Raw genomic sequence first — 20,406 nt, 5'->3', positions numbered from 1 at the left:
TTTTAAAGTGAAAATGTATCTTTTTATTGGTACCATACATTAATTATCAAGGGCAGAAACTAACCAAATCAAAAAATATATATCAAACAATGATTTTTCTACAGGGTTTGGAGAAGGTACAAGTCACCATTCAAACTCAATCGTAACTGCAGCTGGAATAACAAAATGGAAACGTACAAAACAACAACAGATGCCTCAGCTGCATTTATTAGACTTTACAGAATCAGCGTTGCTACTGAATATGTAGACTGAACTTAATGTGAAGCTGGTTTAAGAAGATGTGTGTGTGTGTGTGTGACTCTGACGGCTATGAACAAGACCAAACAAATAAAGAGGACTTAAACGAACAGAAAGAAAAAAAAAAGATGATTCTTAGTCAGTGATGAGACATGAGAAGGAAACTAAACTTAAGCGAGCACATTCACTTGACATCAAATTGAAACACACGGAACGGTGGTGAACGTAAAGTGAAGAAACATTTTCCTGTATCGATGAAATGTATGAGTGAACTTCTGACATTTCCTAAATAAATTAAAAAAAAAGTAAAATAAACAGTAAAATCATCTCTTCCATGGTGCCATTGTACCCCGGGGGTTTTGTAATTTAATTTACACAAGTTTTAAAAAAGAGGAAAGAGAGCAGGTAGGAAGGTCGAGGGGGGGGGGGGGGGGCGGGGTCATGAGTGTTTTTTCTCCTTTTTCCTATTTTTGTTTCTTTACATTAGATCGGGATGGCTTTAGGTAAATCTAAGTAAGAATACATTTTATTACAGTCAGACAGAACTTTGCTACTACCTTAAATATACAAGCACAAATACACAAAAATTCAAATCTCCAAAAAAAAAAGGAACAAAAAGACAAAATAAAAACATCCACACTAAATTATTTCTCTTTTATAAACATAAAAGATAAAAACAATATATTTTAGAGGGGGGAAGGATAAAAGTCCTGTGTTGCTCCTTGGTCTGTAGCTTTTCAGTATTGGTAGAAAATAAAAAAAGTAACAATTGAAATGAAGGCGTTTAATACAAATTAAAAAACATTCTAGGGAAATATATACTGTATAAAAACTCTTAAAATGTGTAACTGCGTGTGTTGTAAATGTTCTCTGTTTGAAAGACTGCGCTCTCTGTAGTCTAATCAGAGACGGCTCGGGCACTAGGGGACTCCTTCAATCATTATGTTTATGTGTGTGTGTGCCCGTGTGTGTGTGTCCGTGTGTGTGTGTGTGTGTGATGCTTCCCTAGTGCCACATTTCAGCTCTCGTACTAGTGTGTTAATTTTAATGTTTTTTACGGACTGACTCTAAACTCTGGTCTGGCTGCTTCAGCAAAGCTGCAATTAAGCTCAAACTGCCTCTCCTTGCAAATTTCACACATACACACACACACACACACACTAACTCACGCGCACACACATATACTCTATTAACAAACGTTATCAGCGACTTGTGCGTCAGCCGAGCAGACCAGAGTAGAGAGCCACGCTTAGAGGACGGGTGGCGGAGTCGTCCCTAAGCGACTCGCCACCCTCTAGAAGCCCCTCCGCCGTCAACCCCTGCACCCTAACCCACCCGGCCCTACATGCGAACCCCGGTATTGGTAGTTTAGTGCGCGCAGTTCCCCGTTCCTGCTCGTTCACATCTACCCCAGTCGTTGTCCAAACTGAAAATTAGCAAGAGCAGATGGGACATGTTGAGTGTGAGAGAAGGAGAGGAAGGGGAGGGGTGGGACACAGCGCCTAAATATTGGGAAGTCACAGCAATAATAAAAAAATGACTGAGACTGGGCTCCCTCAGGCTACCTGTGTGTGAATCTGAGCGCTACAGATGATGGGGCTGTTACTCTTGCGGCCGTGGCTGCTGGGGTGGGGTGGGGTGGGGGCTGAGGAGTGACAGAGAGAGGGGGCTGTGTTGAGGTTGCGGGGCTCTACTGTGACGCCTGTGAGGTGGGGTTGTCGCTCTTGCTCTCCTGGCTGGAGGGGGCCTTGTTGTTCCAGGGCGAGTTGGAGCCCAGCGCCGGAGAGTTGTTGAAGCTGTCCTCGTCGTCGATGCCGTTGGCCGCGTCGAACTGCGTGTTCTCCAGCCGTGTGATCAGACGCTCGTCCTCGTCGCCGAACTCTCCCCCCATCAGCGTGGGCTCTCCCACCACCATCACATCCTGCGGGGTCACAGCGTCAACGACCATTAGAGCACAACACTGATATATCACTGAAGTTAGTTCAGGTGAACAAAGAATAGAAAGCATCTTCACAATTCGTCCAGTATCAACTTTGTTGTTATCTTGCTGTTTCCAGCTTCGGCTGCTGTTTTGATGTGATCATCAATAAATGGCCCGAGGTGTAGTAGCAGAGTACTGACGCTAGGTGGCACTGATGTACTCACAGGAACTTGGCTGGACAGAGGGAATCCGCTGCCCGGGCTCTTCTTTTTGTTGTTGTTGTTGTTATTTGTTCCTCCCCCTCCGCTGATGGTGCTGCCACCTGACATCTTACGCTTCCGCCGCTTGTTTGGGGCCTGTCTCGATGGCTCAGCTACAGAGAGGGACACCGACAGTGAGTCACACAAACTTTTACCGTGCGTTAATGTGGTCGCGGGCACGCGTATTCCGCGTTCGCTGTTCACCTACCGGGTGGCGCCACCATCCTCTGCCATTTCTGGAAGAGGCAGGTCTTGAGGCAGTCTCTGGGGCTGAGGCTATATGTCTTGTGTCTGGACATCAGCTCCTGCATTGGCTCCAGAATCACACACAGCTGAGGGAGAGAGTTCATACATTAGTCACGATCATTAGCGCTGACTGGACACCGGTATTATGAAGGTGGTTTCCACAAATGGCACGTGTGGTTGACTTTTTACATTAGATGTGATCACAGGAAAAGAAAGCAAACACAAAACAGTGTTTTCACTGAGTAGTCCCATTACGGGAGCACAATCTGCACCGCAGAGGCGTCTAATGTATATTCCAATAAATCTCCCCGTGGACGTCAGACGGTGCTGCTGACTGCACTTGAATGTGCGCTGGAGTCCAGACGCAGGGGGTCATTTTTCGACATATTTTTCAACTTCCAGCCTCTAACTGGGGCAGAGGTCACTGCAGCACCAAAACATTTAAAATACCGCTTTCCACTAATTCCAGATCGTTTTATGGAAATGTGTAAGCCTTTTAAATAAACACGCCGGGATAACATATCCCAGTGCCACACCCTGAGACCAGACCACTTCTAATCCTGTAACAGCAACAAGACTCAAGGTGCGAAAGTCCCTGCTGGAGGAATTATGAAGTCACCAGTAACCAGCACGTAGCTGTACCAAGTGTCAAATGGTAATCAGGAGACAAAAAAAAAAACATCTAGGAGGAAAGCAAACAAGTAATGACAGATGAATGACCTATATGTCAAATTAAGACATAGGTGCAAGAATGGAGTTAATAAATAATAAAAACTCCATAGGCAAACATTCATAGCTGTGTGACCAGTTTAATGAATGATAACACCTTTACATTGGTCAGCACTGAGTTGTGACTATTGTAGCTTGACTTAGAGTTTCCTGTAAACGTTAACACTGGACTGGCCGGTCCAGTTCAGTTTGGTGTGTGCAGGGAGGACATAAGAGACAAACAATACAGAGACCCAGTCATCAAAGCACTGGTCTACATAACTAGTAGCCATACATGCTTCAAATAGGATCTATAAAGTTTCAAAAAAAAAAAGAGATGTATAATTTTGGTTCATAATCTATGCAAGCGTTGATAAATAAGACCAGGCTGCACAGCTTCAGCAGAGGTAATCACTCGATGGGCAGCACATTCTCAAAAGTTGCAATGTGCATCATTTGAAAATAGGAATTGTTGCTACAAATGGCCACTAAGATGAGTGGAAAAACAGTTTTCAAGCAAACTCAAACCAGTCCGGTTTTGCGCTTTAGATTTGCTCTAATTTTATTTTGTATATATATCATGACATGGATGAGATTCTTCTGACATATTTCAGATTACATCCACCTATGCCCTTGGATGACAAAAAATAAACTCCGGCAGAGACTCTTATGTTTTGTTTTTTTTTTGAATTATGACTGGACCAACTGACAATAAATAAAATCATGGTGCATGTGTGCTTCACTCACTCGGAGGTAGTTAAGGGTGGAGTTCGACAGGCCACATCTTGTTATGTTTTTAGACAGCTGGTCCAGCATCTGTGGGTCCTGGGCCTGCGATATTCATAGAGAAAAGATAAACAAAAAACACACACAGAGAAAAGATAGATTGTGTGTGTGTGTATAGATTCAGTCCACTCACGTGCATGGCCAGTATACTGCGGGGAATGAGTTCACGGTGTTGTCTGATGCTGAAGTGCCACGTCTTTATCCTCATCATGTCGTCAAACATGAACTCCAGGTACAAGCGTCCTTCTACGCACACCTGTGCACAAACCCATTCAAAATCAAGAGAGTTACTAACTTTACTAACTGAGCCGTGGAGAAGATTAACAACCACTACACTAAAGGTAAAAAAAAAAATGTCTTGGACACAGTTTTATTGTACTGGATCATCCTTTACACGTACACAAACACACCTGTGTGAACATGGGCTTTCCATTCTGAGTGACCATGGTGCACTGATCACAGTCGAGGGAGACGAAGTTATTGTGGAAGGACTCCTTGGGATGCTTCAGCACGTAGTAGAGCTCAGTAGCACCGCCCTCAAATATACTCCTGAAGTACCTCGGGATTAACGTCCGGCCAATTGCTGGTGAGAAAACGAAAAACGCACGTGTACATGTAAACATTAGCTGGTTGTAGTATGAAGACAGTGACTATCAGACGTTTGCTAAACAGCGAAATAGATTTTAACTGTTCTAGAGGCTTTGTTTCTTACTGTAGCGTTTGGGTCCATCCTCCAGACAGAAAGTAATGGTCAACATGGCATCGTCTTCAAAGAACTCTGTAGTAAATGCATCCCACCATAGGTTGTCACACTCCTGCAGGGTGACGATGGAAAAAAATAATTGGTCACCTACACCATTTCTGAGTTGTTTTTGCAGGCGTATAACAGCTGGGTGCGCGTACAAACCTCCGTCCAGTTCTGTAGCCGCTTGTTGAGCTCAAATATTCTGTAGTCTGTCTGGTTGCCATATGGCGTGTGCCTCCTGGAAACCATAAAAAAAACAGAGCAAAAAAGGAGAGCAGCGGTCAAGACCAGCTAGTTTTTGGCAATGTAAAGATAAATATATTTAAAAATAAAAGAGCGAGTTCAATAAGGTTAAAGTTCTTGTGTCTTCTGTACTTCATAGGATGATTAACGGCCTCTTTTATCAAAGAGTAAATGCACAATCTCTATTTAATGGAGATAAGAACAAAACTTCTCACGATGTATCAATATTTGCACTACTGCTGTTTTCACAGCAGCTGGATATGATGGGAAATAATGCAGTCTCACCCTATTCCTGGCTCCAGGTATGTAGGAGGGTACATTGGAGTGGGACTGGAGAAACAAGAGGCAGAGAGATTATTAGATTCAGCTTTAGCGCCAATATGCCTGCACCCTGAAACTTGTCTGTATTTACAACCCTGGGACATGAACCGAACGAGATTCAAATTAGATGATACAGGTAAAGAGTAAATAACAACACTTCTCAGAAACACAACAACTCAGGGACCAACATCAGCTGATCCACCAACGGCAGAAAGACAAGCAGGGAAAACAAATAATGCACTTCTCAAGTCATAATGCAGCTGGTTCAAAATGTGAACAATGACGGGTTCCAGTTTAACTAAATGCTTTTTGTATCCAGGGATGTTGCCAGCGTCTCTTTTACTGGCACTGCAAGTTATATGGGCAGCTGAATTTACATTTATCATCAGCTGATTATATGGAATTACAGGGTATGTTGATTTAAGGAAAACTCAGGACAAGCAATAAAAAGCACCGGAGCTCTGCCCGGAGCTTTTCAGGAACTATCACGTTTCAACCAAACTTTCCACTCTCAAAAAGTTCACTGGTAAATTTAGAAAGAGAAGCAGATGACGGAGCTCAATTACACTTGATGTCCATTTAAACATCTTGAGTATTTGTTCAAGAGGTTTGTGGGTAAACACAGCTGGTCACTTTGGGCGCAATTTAAATTTACAATACAGCTCCGTTAATTGACTCTGACCCACTTAAAGCCCCCGGATGTTGATTGATCAGACTGAGCTGTGGGGCTGCATTTTAGACTAGCACTGTGTCGCACAAACTCAACTCATTATACAAAAACCTGACGTTTAAAGGCATGAGCTATAAATATCCCATGACCCCGAAATACACCTACAACACATGACTCACCCCACGTCTCTGTCCAGCATGGTGCCGGGGTGGAAAGGGGGAAAAGTGCTACCGTTGGGGGGCTCCTTGGGGGAGTACAGCTTGAACGACTTGGAGGAACAGCCTGGAAGAGACCAGAGGGGAAAATATGAGAAAAATATACAAGTTCTGTTTAAATGTTGTGTAATAAAAAAAATGTTGTGTGGCAGGTAAATCAGAAATATAACATGATTTTATTTTAGATTAGAAAATGCAGTGTTTACGGACAGTGAAAACCTTTCAACACAAATAAATATTAGAAATAAAATTAAATAAAAACTTAAATGAAAGAACAGAGACAAAGGACCTTAAACAGCCCGACAGACCAGCCAGTATAGTCCAGTTTCTGCTGCACTCCTTCACATGCCACCCCTAAAAAACCACAAGTCTTGTGGCATGAAGATGTTACACAACATAACAGCGCAGGAGCCTCCAGCTAAACTCACAGAGGAACTGCAATCCTCCATAAAATCCCTATAAAACAACCACAAACCAATACGAACTCCGCACACATACAAAAACAAACCAATGACTCTCTCTGACACACAAAGCTCCAATCACTATTCCACTGTAATTGCCCCGCTCTCCTATAAAGGCCATCCAGGCGTGGCGTCCTCCAGGTCACGACCCCCGCCATCACCATGGTGAAGTCCCGCCTCCTTAATGTCTCCTGTCTTGTCTCTGCATCTTATATATATATATATATGCAGAGTCTATGCGACACAAAGGTATACACCTAAGACCACAAACAGGCTTGTGTGGCAAGGATGTTTAACAGCAAGGGGAATTTACGACTTGGAATAATGTAATATCAACAGTAAACAGTCAGCTAAATCATACAGTGATAATGTTATAGGTTTTTGACAACACAACACGCAGATATCAGCGCTATCAACGTTTTGAGCTAAACACACAGATCACTGCAATCAGACTGGCGCTCCTAAAAATCACTCATCTGTGTTTGAGTACATCTACTCATAGATAACAGCGGCGTATCTCTGAGGAAAGGACTTACATCCTATGATAATTGTTTTCTCTCGCGTGTGCCAAACAGTAGCCGCATATGCAGATACGTAAATAAACAATCACACGACTCAAAAGTTTTCCACACAAGACAAACATTGATCTTCACAACAAGATGTCCATCTTCTGAAGTGAAAAGAAGGAGCCATGAATCACGCCTCCACTTGGAAGACTTCAGAGTAAAAACAAGTTGTTTATGACTTTGAGAGCCCGCCGGCACTATGCTATGGGCTGGATGCACCACCAGAAGATTGATAAATAAATAAATAATCGATGGTTGTGTGTCCATTAGTTGTTGAGAGCTCCATTAGCTCCTCTCCTCTCCTGTTAGCGGTTAATGACAGGCAGTCACAATCACATCAGTTGGACTCCCACTTCCTCCACAGGGAATCATGTTGCCCCAGTACACTACATACATATATATACACACATTAAACATGCACATCTCCCAGCTCTGAGTAATGGCCAGTCACCCTTCAGACAACGTCCTGTCTCAAAGTAACAAAAAAAAAACCACCGTGGATATTTGTTGTCCCATCAGCTTCAGACAAACAACAAAAAAAATAACCTCTAAATAAAAATAACCTGTCGTGTTTTTGGAGTCCTGCCACCATGATTGTTTGAAGTATGCAAACGGGGATATAAGCAGTAGCCAGGTTATTCTGAACCATTAATCCTGCTTAGAAAACTTTCTAAACAAATCGACATCAATTTAAGATTTTACGAAACACTTATTTGACAGCCCAACGTCTTAAGTCCACAACTTTATCAGCAAAAGCCCGTCGGAGTTGGTCGGCTACAAAGGCAATTAAAAGACAGCTAACGCATAGTGCTAGCACCTAGCTGCTGGCTAGGCTAACACACAGAGGATCACGGGACGAGAAAAAAAAAACAATATTCGCTTTCAAGCAAGCGAAGCATTGGTGTAATCATAAAAACAGTTAACATACATAACCTCGACATCCTAGAACACCAAGGTGTTGACTGGGTCTAACCCTGGGTCCTAGGCCTGCAGGGAAAGCTAACGCTAGCTAGGCAGAGAACTGGTGGTAACCAGTTAGCCTTCTAGCTAACGCCTCAGCCTTAAATCCCTTTTCCGCGAGAAAGCTCCGAATAAAAGACGACAAATCGCGACCGCTGCAGCTCGTAAACCACATTTAATCGCCGCGTCGGCCGGGCATCACAGTGGAAGAGCGTGTTTGGGAAAAGCGACCCCTTTACCTGCCGAAGAAGTCCAATCAGAAAATTGATGTTTACAGATCCGTGGTGATAGACCGTGTGTACGCTCCGTGCGTAAAAACGGATAGGCCCGCTGGACGCAACGTACCCACACAATACGTCCCTTGAATAGGATCAATAAAAAAATCTCCTCGAACCGCGAGAGTGAGACGGAATACGGCCAAAATTGCGGGAGTCGGTCGGTTATGTTTTGTCCCGCATGAGGCCTTGTCAGTGGGCTGAAGCCTGCTGTGGGTTTACATACGGACCCCGATGAGCCCTTTGTTCAAGGGAGGACATGAACAATAGCTGTAGGCCCTCCTCCTCCTCTCCCTCTGCAATGCATTTGCTCCTCTTTCCTCTGCCCAGCATCGCCAGCCGCCCTCTCCCCCTTCACCTCCTCCTCCCCCCGCTAATGCACAACCGCACATAAAGGTTGTCTGGTAAGCATTTTTCCCTTCCTCCTCCCCGCATCCCATCCCTTCCTTATAACTGACACAGATGAGAATTGGCCTAATGCAACCGGGTGGAAATGTGTGTGCGTGGAAATAAAGATCATGCTGACTGCAAAGTGCTTTTTATGTTTACCTAATTAATGCACATCAGCTTGCTCCAAAACAACTGAACTGAGACAGAGCCTACAGTGCACAGAGACCCCATGCAATGCTGATGCAGCAGCCAGTCAAAAGTGCACTCTCTTGCCAGTTCATTAGGTACACTAGTGACAACAACTGCTCTCTAAAATAACAGCCCCCGCACTAAATCTTAGCTTCATGAAGGTTATGATATTCAGAATTTATTTAAAATAACTCATGGAACTGTTGACTCAATAATAATATTGATTTATTATTAAAAAGTATCTTTATGAACCAACACACGTTTCTATTACTTTGACAATCTCATTTTTTTTTTCTCCTGAAGCTGTTTCAGCATGGGTCACGAAGGAAGATTTAGTGCAGGACTGTTATATTAGAAATGATTCATTTTTACTAGTGTGCCTAATGAAGTGGCAAATGAGAGTAAATCCATTTGTTAGAAACCTTCATATAAAGTCTTGTGTAAAGATTGTGTGTAATTATACATGCATTTGAGTTTGAACACTGAATTTTCTCCAAGGTGGACCAGTTAATCCATAAACACTGGGAATCTTTCCCTCTCTTTCTGTCTGCACACACACACACGCGCGAAGGCACACAGGAAGCGATAAGCCAAAAGGAGAATCCCACAGGCCTCTAAATCTGCTTAAATCTCCTCAAATTATAATCAGATATTCAGATCACAGCCAGCGAGATCTCACCCATATGGCCAGAGTTGGGATATAAAAAGAACAAGTCATGCCAGCAGATTTGTATGTATTTATGCAAGTGTATGTCCAGTCTAAAATGGCACACAGAGTATAGCATAAATGTGATACATACATACTTGCCCAAATAGAGAAATGACCGTCACGTGTTCCGATAGCAAGGTGGGAAAACAATTTCCTATTAGCCTCTGAAGGACTTTTCCCCCTCGCTGATTAAGGATGCTGCAGCCACCAGCAACATGAGACAACACGGTTCAGATTTATACACCGTCCGTGTGCAATGGGAATGACTACACAATGTTTCATTAATGATTTATTCTCAAATTTCACTGCTGTTGTGAGCCGCTGTGTGAACACGCTTTCATCGAGGATGCCGTAAAACTAAACACTGGAAAAGCATCATTATTATTATATTATTATTCAACATCACTGTTTGGGTTAAGAGACAAGTGTAAAGATACCAAAGAGCGAAACCATTAAAAGTGAATGACAGTGAATAATATAAATGATCTTGTTATGATGTAATGTTCTCCTTTGATATGTACCGCCATCTAAATATTGTTGCCCGACCAACCACACCCACAACAGTAAGAGGGTGTTCCTCCTGGAGCCGTATGTTTTCCCGGATAGGCGACACATAGACACCCAGCCATCCACGAGATGCAAAAAAAAACATGATTCATCAGACGAGGCTCAGATGCTCACCTATCCATTGCAGGTGCTACCGGCAGTGGAGGGGGGTCAGCGCGGACACCCTGACTGATCTGCAGCTGCGCGGTCATATACAGAACAAACTGTAATGCACTGTGCCTCATGACACCTTTCTGTCAGAACCAGCACTAACTCTTTCAGCAGTTTGAGCTACAGCAGCTCACCTGTTGGATCGGACCACATGGGTCAGCCTTCACTCCCCACCTGCATCAGTCAGCCTCTGATCTGTAACCAGTTCCTCTTTTCATAGGTTGACCACTGCAGGCCAGGAACACCCCACAAGAGCTGCGATTTTGGACCAAAACTGATTTTTTTTTTTACTTGGAGGAAAACTACGGCCTCAAATAGATGTATTTTATAGGTATGGAGCTGTGTTAAATTTGGTTACAAGAGCAGGTGTGTTTTGCATGTCATGTAATGTCATCTTTTTTACTTTAATCACATGGGTGCAAGTACAATCAGTGAGTTAATTGATCCTATCTATATATGTAATATGTTTTTCATTCAATCAATTTTGACAGTTTTAGCAACTAACCTTATATCTTCTATTTCTATTTAGGGCCCTGCGCCCTTTTTTTAATCTCCATTAACACCCGATGTATATAAGAAAGAAACATCAGGATGGATCCTACAGGTCGTCCTTTGCCGAAACTGCATTTTCAGTTAAAAGCCCAAACTTTAGAAACTCACAACCTGCCAGCTGAAAGCAAATAAGAGATTTATAGATTTCCTCTTGCATATGTTAAATATACTTCACACTGGTTTTATAACTCTTTGTGCCTTTGTTTGTTATAGGCTGCTCTTACTTTATTTGACCCATGCAGTAATATATATTTTAATGACCATCAGACACTGCCGTCACTAAAGTGTTTCTGCACTTACAAATAAACAAATCAATAAATGCACTGATCAGGCATAACATTATGACCGCCTTCCTAATATTGTGTAGGTCTCCCTTGTGCGTCCAAACCAGTTGTGACTCATCAGAGAATGGACATGGACCTTCTGAGGGTGTCCTGTGGTGTGGGTGAGGGGAGTACATTTCCCCATCTACTTTCCTACTGGCTCCTGACAGAAAACATCCCTCTTTTGTGAAATATCTGAAGAACTGTCCCGCCTGGATAAAACTTCCTCACATCTGTGAAATTAAGACAGGTGCTGAAACGTGAACAGATGTGGAGAATGGCGAGGTACGGCCTCTCCTCCAGCCGAACATGTAGAGAGGATAAGCTCCTCCGAGGCCCATCTCTCACCCGACCATCAGCAAAGATCCCGGGTTGAGTTCATGTATACTGGTCTGCCCGCGGTAAGCCCGTGACATGAGCACTTCACAGCTCACGAGGCTGCCGTCAGTCCTTTGGCAGCATCTTTGTGTGTCTAGTACCAGGGGGAGGTGTCGTCAGTCGTAGCTTAAAGTGTCTGTTGCGGGTGACTTATGTGGATTTGCCTATCTTACATTCGCTGGCCCCTGTCACCATGGCAACACGAGCAGTCAATGCTGACAGAACCCGGGGAGAGAGGCTAAGAAACATGCATGGAAATGGACACACAAGGGTTAATCCTGTGTGTGTGGGTGTCTCCGAAGCTCACCCATTGAAATGGTACATGACGGGGTTAATCCCCAGTGTGTGCGTGCGTGGTGGGGCGATGGAGAGGAGGTGGGGGGTGGGAGGTGTGCCGGGATAAGGCTTGAAGGGCTTATGCACACCGTCTCTTTCGCTCTCAGGCATAGGGCAGGCCTTATCTTCAACCAGTACCCCAACCACCAACACACACACACACACACACACACACACTCACACGTACACAGCTGCCTAACCCACACTTCACCAGCTAGCCACGTTTCCTACACATTCACACCTAAAGCCATAAATCCATGTATAATAAGTGATTAGAGCTGGCACATGCAGTGACTGAATAAACTCCCAAAGTGCACAGTGTGGTGTTTTCACTAAGCTTCCACTTAAACCCACAAGTACCACCTGTTTAAATTCACCTTTGTCAAAGTCAACAACAGAGAAGAACGGGACTATCTTGTTCAAGCCCTCTCTAGACGCTAACAAAATTCAAGATACGTGAGCAAATCAAACATTTTCTGTCGCTGCCGACCAGGCTACCAGAAAGACAAAAAGGAAAAGGTCAACAAGAGAGACTTACCTCCTTCAGACTCTAGCTGTTCAGACATTGCCATTTTGTCACTTTTCACGGCTCTACAGTGATCTGACTCGAAAGCTGGTTCTCTGTTTTCATGCCTCTCCCTCTCTGATATCTCCCATGTCCAGACAGACAGGCTCAGGGGCACGAGGAGGGGGAAGAAGGATGCCTACAGTACGTGTGTGTGTGTGCGTGTGTGTGTGTCTACGTGCCACTTCCACTCACTAGTCAACAGGAAACTGAACGGCACATGCATCTGCCAGAGTTCTGATAACAACCGTCCTCGTCGCCCTCCCTTCAACACGGCCTCCGACGCTGATCTGAGGACGGTTTCATGTTGGCGTGACTGCAGAGAAGGCCCGGGCCAAGCTGATCCCAGCTCAAATGTGAGAGCTAACTTTTTAATGATCAGTTAAGTGATGTTTTTTTCCGCTTTTTCCCCAAACAGGAATGAAACCACTCCTGTTGTTTCATGACTTTTGTGGAAGAAGAGTCCCCACTTCAGTAAAAGTGCCAATACAGAAATGTTAAAATACGCTATTACAAATAAAATATCTATAAGTAGATGACCTATTATGTGAGTAACAGCAGCAAAATGTATCAGCCACAACATTAAAACCACCAGCTAGTGAAGTGAATATTGATGAACACCACATCCCCATGGCCCAAAGTAAAGGGGTCCTCCTTGTACCCTGGTGCCATATGTTAATCAGATAAGCGGTGCAGAGACACCAGGCCACCCACATGATGAAAAAGAAAACACGATTAATCAGACCAGGTCACCTTCTTCCATCACTCCATGCTCCGGTTCTTAAATGATGCAGGACCCTGGCTGATCTGCAGCTACACAGTCCCATAAAATACAGTTCTGACATATTTCTATCAGAACCAGCATTAACTTCTTCTGCAGTTTGAGGTCCAGTAGCTGATCTGTTGGATTAGATTCTACACGGCCTCACGTGCATCAATGAACCATGGCTGCTCATGACTGAAAGTCACTCAAACCCTTCCACTAGCACAACATGTATCAGCATGGCACCTAATGTCATATATATGCCGTATTTATGCATGTATTGTGTCCTCTTCTTCTATCTCTCTCCTTAGTCAGCCTCAAGCACACTGGTCCACTTATTGTTCAAGGTTTCTTCCTGTTCAAAGGGCTTTCTTCCCACCATTGCCTTGGGTCTCGCTCTGAGGGGTTCAGGCTCTAGGTTCTGTAAAGCATCTTGGTACAAATTTGATTGTTACACATAAATAGAATTCAGATTAATTCACGGATATCGCAAATATCACCCACACTACTACTTTCTGTCAGAAGTAAAAAAAAAAAAAAAAAAATAATAATAATAGGACATTTCCTTCTGAGAAGTGGCATCAATTGTGAAATTGTACTTGAATATTATAGTACTCCAGCAAACGTACTTATTTACTATCCTCGTCATAGTATCAAATAAATACTTTAATCACATCAGTGGCGCAGATTGTCCTATTTCTCCAAATGGAAGCTCAGCTCCAAGTCTCTGGGGCTCTTCCCACTGATCACTGTCAGCCAGAGTTTATACATTTGGCAGCTCAGTCCTCTTCACTCTATTATTGGATCAGATGGAGGGACAGAGATCTCTCTGTCTGATTCAGCTCTGATAAAAGATCCAGAAGACTAGCTGCCAGTTTTTTCGAGTAAAGAGCTCCAGTGCAGAGCAGTGGCCAGCTCTTAATCAAAGACACTCTCGACTACAGCAGTGCTACAGCTAGAGTTACTGATTCAGGTTTTGCATACGGAACAGAAATATTACCGAGTTCAACATTTCAGCAGAATATAAAGTAATTAAGACGATCCTCAGAGCAGCCCAATGTGTTATCATTATCATTATACCGTCATCTAGAAACTTTAACAAGTTAAACACATACTGTATGATATCTCTTTTATTAATATTTATTTATTTTAAGCCTTATGATTTAGGAACAAAGCAGACACCAGACTTTTCTTTATATCAGCCGCTAAAATAACTCTTAGTCCGAAACTTTGGTTTAAATAAACATTTGCACTGCGTCATCTTTGCAGTCCATTATCTATTACCGCTCCTCCTGTAGAGGGTCCCAGGGGACTGGAGGCTTCCCAGCTGACATTAGGAGAGAAGCGGGATACACCCTGGACAGACTGCCAGTCCATCACAGGGCCAACGCGGAGACAAACAACCATTCACACTCACATGCACACCTACGGCCAAGTTAGAATTAACCTTAACGCTTCCTGCGGGAGGAAGCGAGAGTCTATGACACGAGCCTTTACAGGCTCAGGGAGAACATCCAAACTAGCAGAAGTAGTTATTTTAGTAAACCTAGGGTAGAGGCAGTAGTAGCAGACCTATAGTAGTCTGCAGATACAAGACGTAGGACAGCGAGTGAATCAGTATTTCACACATCTGCATGTTTTTATTAACATGTTTAGTAGCCTAATTTTGCTCTGTTGCATTTGTGAGTCCCTTGATTTGCCATGTATCCTATTCACTGGAGGAGCCAGAAACCAAAGCAAACATTTCCATATATTTGAGTTTGATATTTGAGTTGATAACAGCAGTGTTCTCGGTTCACTCGATTACCAAAAGGTAGCACATCACAGAAAATTAATACAGAAAATGTTGACCTGATAAATGATTATGTCTACATTTTCCTCATATTGCGTTCTAAGTTCATTCCAAAACATTGCCCCCTCAATGTTTTTGTTCTTAAATGGTAGGACTCTGATGTCTGACATTGGCGTATTGCTGCCTTTGCAAAATAAAGAATTCTCCCAACACTGCAAGACAGAATATTGTTACTGATGCAGCTCGTTTTGAAAAGCAAACGGGAGCCACAATCAAAGCTGGTGTGCAAATGCACGCAAGAGGCCAAACTGTGTTTGATTGTGGCTGTCAGCGTTGCTCTGCAGAGATCCATCACTCTCCGCCTGCCTCCCAGTCAGCAGCGACAAGCTGGAGCTGCCCCACAGTCTGAGGTTGCCCTTTGATCGCAGCGCCCTCTCGTGGCCGCAGCGGGCAGGTGTGTTTGTTTTTACCCTACTGTATTTTCTCGCTCGCTGGGTGAATTCCCCACTCAGGATTTTCTGTGGCAGGCGAACACAGACACACTGCATCAAGAGAAGTTCAGCGGCAAGTGCGTCACATGTCGTCAGGGGCCAGTGCGTGAAGGGATTAAACGGGGAAAAGGCTCATCCATTTGACATTAGCACATACCGTCTGAGTTGTTGCTTTTTTTTTTCTCATAAAGTGGTTATAAATAAATGTTGCAACTCTACGATCAAGATCATTAGCGTCATTTTCATCCCCCGCAGCAGCAGCAGCAGCATCCTCCTTTGCAGGTAGCTGCGATTCAAGTGTGAGACAGATGTGAGTGTGTGCGGCTGGTGTCAGCTGACAGCTGTGTGAGTGGAGATGACAGTGCCCTGATGCTGCGTTCTCTGTTCTCTGGGAGCCATTTTGTCTGTCTCTGATCTCAGAGTCAGGTCTGCCCCCCCTCCACCCCCCACCCCACCCCCCCCAGCCAATCACGTCACCGCTCAGCCTTGCAGAAAACATAGAAACACAGTCTGATCTCGCTCTCTCTCTCTCTCTCTCTCACTCTGTCTCACCCACTCCAGCTCCCTCCCGCTCCTACAGTGCTCATCTCCCACTTGTCTCCCTTTTCTTGGCTCTTCTGACTCCCCCTCACCCCCTTTTCGTCACTTCTCCTGTTTTCTCTTCCTCGCTCCTCTCCCTCCTCCTCCTCCTCCTCCTCCACCTCCACCTTTTTCTCCCTTAATCCTCATCTTTCCTCAGTGTCTGCTCTCTCTCTTTTTCTCGTTTCCCCTCCGTCACACCCTCCTCCCCCTCCTCCTCCTCCTCCTCTTCAGGCTCTCTTGTTGTGCAACCCGTTTTTAAACAGCTCAGCCTTTGTGCGTTTTTGTCTGTTGCCATTTCAGCCAGGGCTGCAGTCTTTACTCATTTTCCTCCAATCAGGGACACCATGTGACTCTCTGCATGAGAGGGCACAGTCCCTTCCCCCTCCTCTCCTCCCTCTTTCTCCCCCTCCTCTCTCATCTAGCCAGCCAGCCAACATACGCTAGCAATCAGGGGAGTCAAAGAGAAAGAGGGAGTGAGGGTGGGAGGGAGGGGAGGGAGGGTTGGGGTGGTGGAGGTATATACACAGAAAGAAAGAGTGAACAAACAGCGCACAAACGTGGAGATTAAAGTGGGGGGGGGGGCGTAAGTGAGGTGGTAGGGGGTGTAATGTCATGTCTGGTGATGGTAAATGACCACAAAACATCTGTAGCTTCATGAAGCAGACTGTACAATAACTTGGTTTTTGCGAAGCTGTTCCCACACACTCTGCCCCACTGTTTATGTCATCCACATGTTCAGGCGTGTGCGTGCGCGCACGCGCCCCGCGCGCACACCGCGCGCACACACGCACAAACCCTCCGAGCCCACACAAGAAGGGGGAGGATCCTTCTGTGTTGAACACGGCTCAGGAATGTAAACAAGAGAGAACAAGAACGACTGAAGACATTTAGATTGTGTCGTTTCAGATTTTTCTTTATTGTATTTCGCACAGCCTCCTTCAGCCCGTCTCTGTTGTACGTGTGAGGGCAGGGGGGGTCAGTTTGGCCGTAAGTGCGCAAATTAACCAGCATCACTGTGGGGTCAAGTTCGGGTTCATTTGAAGTTGACATGAATGAATGGAAGTGATTGTTCCATATTTGGAGGTGGTGTTTACATTGGTTTTAGGTTACCTCATGTTGTATAAATAAGTGTGTAAGTAAAGGTGAAGTTTTATTAATCACATTGTTCGAGGCCCCCTTAGAAAGTACAGTCACTCGCGGTTTAATACGCGGCCACTAAATATGATGAGAAAAGCTGCTTCGTAGGAATAACTTTTTTCCCTCAAACTGAGCAGAAATCTGCAGGGAGAAGGCAAAGCACGGAGGCAACAAAGAAAGGGGAACACCAGAGAAAACAATATGAGCACAAAAGTGGAGCACATGAGAGTGCAGTCATATGTCTTTTTGGAAATTTCCATGACCACGTTGATTAAGTATGCAATCTGACCGCAAGATAGCTGAGGCCCGGTTCTAAACAAACGCTCCCGCCTCTGCTGCGCAGGCTTGTTTAACGGCTGAGGTGGCAGCGTTTGCCTTCGCAGCACGGGGCACTGCGCAGAGATTGAAAACACACACGGACATGATGAGAAAACTCTTGTGCGCACGCACCCACATTTAACACCATCTCCTCCCATTGTGTGCTCCAGACATATTGTTATCTGTCTAGAGACGCTTCGTCCTCGCTGATGCCGAAACAGTCTGGTTTGATGGCGGTTGCCAGCACCTTCCTTTATTATCAAGCTTTCCGTCTCAGTCCTCCATTCATCTGTCCGCAAGCTGTGGCTGCACGGGCCAGGATGAGCTGGCACCCTCTCCCAATTTGCTCCTCCTAAACTTTTCCTGCCTTTAAACTAATCTGTTGATTAAAGAGTTTCCAGACCGCGAAACATGGAACCGGTTAGCAGGCCGTCTTTTCAAGTCGAGACTGGCACCAGGGAAATGTGATCCTGGATGAGCGGTCGGCTAAATTTCTCTATCCACATCCCGGCTGTTTGAGGGTTGACCACTGTGGCCGCTGTGGCCTGGTATGCAGGAGAGGAGAGGAGGCCACGTCAGGGTTATACAGCTCCCTGCACACAACTCAGACAACTCTATCACACTTACTTCCTCCTCTCCTTCTGCCAAACGTTATACAACAGCAGATTCCGGGTGCATCCATCACGATTATGAATGCATTTTCCGCTGTAGGATTACATTTCTTGTCCTACACGTGCAATAAGGAACGCTACATGAATAGTTTGATAATATATTGCCCGAGGCTCAGCGGCACGAGGTTCATTTCTGTACCTTTTTTCCTCTTGTTCTTTCCTCTTCTGTCTGATTAAAGTCAATACGACGACAAGAGTTATCTATTTGCTGTCAGGCGCCCTGCATCCAAACAGTCTGAGGACTGCGGGGAGTTCCTCACAAGCCCTATCAACATGGTGATCTAATATGATGGATATTACTCCCTCCAGGTGGCTCAGCACCCAGAGGCCTTTTGGCTGTTACTCATCTTTGACCAATTTTATTAAAAACGGTGATAAAGAACGAGTCACGACTGTTTGGTTACTGTGACATGAAATGAAATCAGGCCGTGCGTGCGTGTCTTTGTCGCTTCTTCCTCCTAAAGAAAAGAGAAAGCAAACAGACATCATGGAGTGAGGTCAGCATCGGCCCTTCTCGGGCCTGCAGCCGCTGACCTCCTTTCATGAACTCCGGAGAACTTCTGGGTAAACAAGCGCCGAAGCTCCCTAACAAGGCCATTATACGGCCATGTCATGCTTGAACTGAGGTAAACTTGGTACCACTTATAGTCAAACAAGTGTAGCAAGTCTGCATTCCCTATGTGTAATTAAAACTGCACCTGCATGACAAGCCCTCACCAGCCTCTCTCTGTGTGTCCTAAACGGCGTGCTCCTCGTGAGCTCTGAAACGTGAAGCATTCATTAATCACTCTTGTGCAGGACGAGGTGCAGAATCAAACCACGAGACGCTTTGATCCGTGCAAGTGATCTCTGCCCTTTAAATGTCACACTTTGATCCTTTACTTTTCTGCAATCGCCGCACGAGCGAGGGCAGCCAGAGGTTCACGGGACCCGCACTGTGTGTAAGCGAGTGTCACATCTGCGACGGCTTTAAGGGAACTGCCGTTAACCAAGGACAGCAATCAGCAGCAGAAGAAGCAACAAGAACAACAGCTGGAAGAGGACAAGGAGAAGTTGCATTAGTGGCGCCATGGCAACAACTTCCCAGATGTGTGCGCCGCCAGCAACGATCCCCTGTGTCTAATCTTCAAACTTAAAGAACAAACGGTAAAAGCAAAGAGAAAAGTGGGACTTAGAGCAGGGTACATGTTGATCCGTCTGGTATGTTCTTTGCTCTTCATCCTCTCAGTCATCACAGAGAGTGACCTCCCATGAGCCTTTGCAAACAGAGCCCCAGGGCCCCGGGGCACCTCTCTCCCCGTCCCTCTGCTCCAGTCACGCCACAGCAGCCGCCGCCGCCGCGCTCACCGACCAAAACACAGCGACCAGAAAAAGTCAGCGGCTGGCAACACAAACAGCAACAGCAGCGGCGGCGGGGCTGTCGTTAACGGCAACCATCGCCACGGCAGCTACTCACCGGGACACGCGCAGCCGCCCACGGACATCTTCTCACATGTCTGGTGTGAATCCGATCAGAATGATGGTGGTGGTGGTGGTGGCTCTGTTATCCCTGCGCTCTTCCTCTCCTCTCTCCTCTGTCTCACCAGTCACTGCTGCCGCCACTGAGGCTGCTCACATGAGCGTCTGTTATCCCCACGGTTCACACACATACACACACACGCACACACACACACACACACCACCAGGGAGGAAAGAGAAGAGGAGGGAGGGAGAGAGAGAGAGAGAGTGACGGCGAGGGAGGAGAAAAAGAGAGAAAGAGGGGAAGGAGAGAGGTTAAAAAAAGAGTGCACACACAAAGGATCAGATTCTCTCAGTTGTAGCTGAACACTGTGAATCACACCGTGTGGGTAAGAGGAGTGTGTGTAAGTGAGTGTGTTAT

The 20,406-nt window shown here is 45.2% G+C and overlaps 1 protein-coding gene across 3 annotated transcripts; it reads right to left on the bottom strand.

The window, feature by feature from the left end:
* On the bottom strand, window positions 1–20,406 carry ldb1b (LIM-domain binding 1b). 3 transcript variants are annotated; one of them, XM_047578285.1, is made up of 11 exons: window positions 19,984–20,406; window positions 6,317–6,419; window positions 5,432–5,476; window positions 5,066–5,141; window positions 4,871–4,973; window positions 4,569–4,741; window positions 4,292–4,414; window positions 4,120–4,203; window positions 2,627–2,750; window positions 2,383–2,531; window positions 1–2,158 (listed from the first exon to the last, which is right to left on the bottom strand). In XM_047578285.1, the coding sequence occupies exons 1-11, from the start codon at window positions 20,009–20,011 to the stop codon at window positions 1,928–1,930; spliced, it is 1,239 nt and encodes a 412-aa protein (XP_047434241.1). In that variant the 5' UTR covers window positions 20,012–20,406; the 3' UTR covers window positions 1–1,927. The 3 variants fall into 3 exon arrangements, with proteins under 3 accessions (XP_047434241.1, XP_047434240.1, XP_047434242.1); XM_047578284.1 differs by lacking the exon at window positions 19,984–20,406 and adding an exon at window positions 12,747–12,922; XM_047578286.1 differs by lacking the exon at window positions 19,984–20,406 and adding an exon at window positions 8,579–8,858.

This window comes from Mugil cephalus, chromosome 2 (genome assembly GCF_022458985.1).
Source record: "Mugil cephalus isolate CIBA_MC_2020 chromosome 2, CIBA_Mcephalus_1.1, whole genome shotgun sequence".
Classification (NCBI taxonomy): domain Eukaryota; kingdom Metazoa; phylum Chordata; class Actinopteri; order Mugiliformes; family Mugilidae; genus Mugil; species Mugil cephalus.
This window is presented reverse-complemented; position numbering and strand designations above follow the sequence as displayed.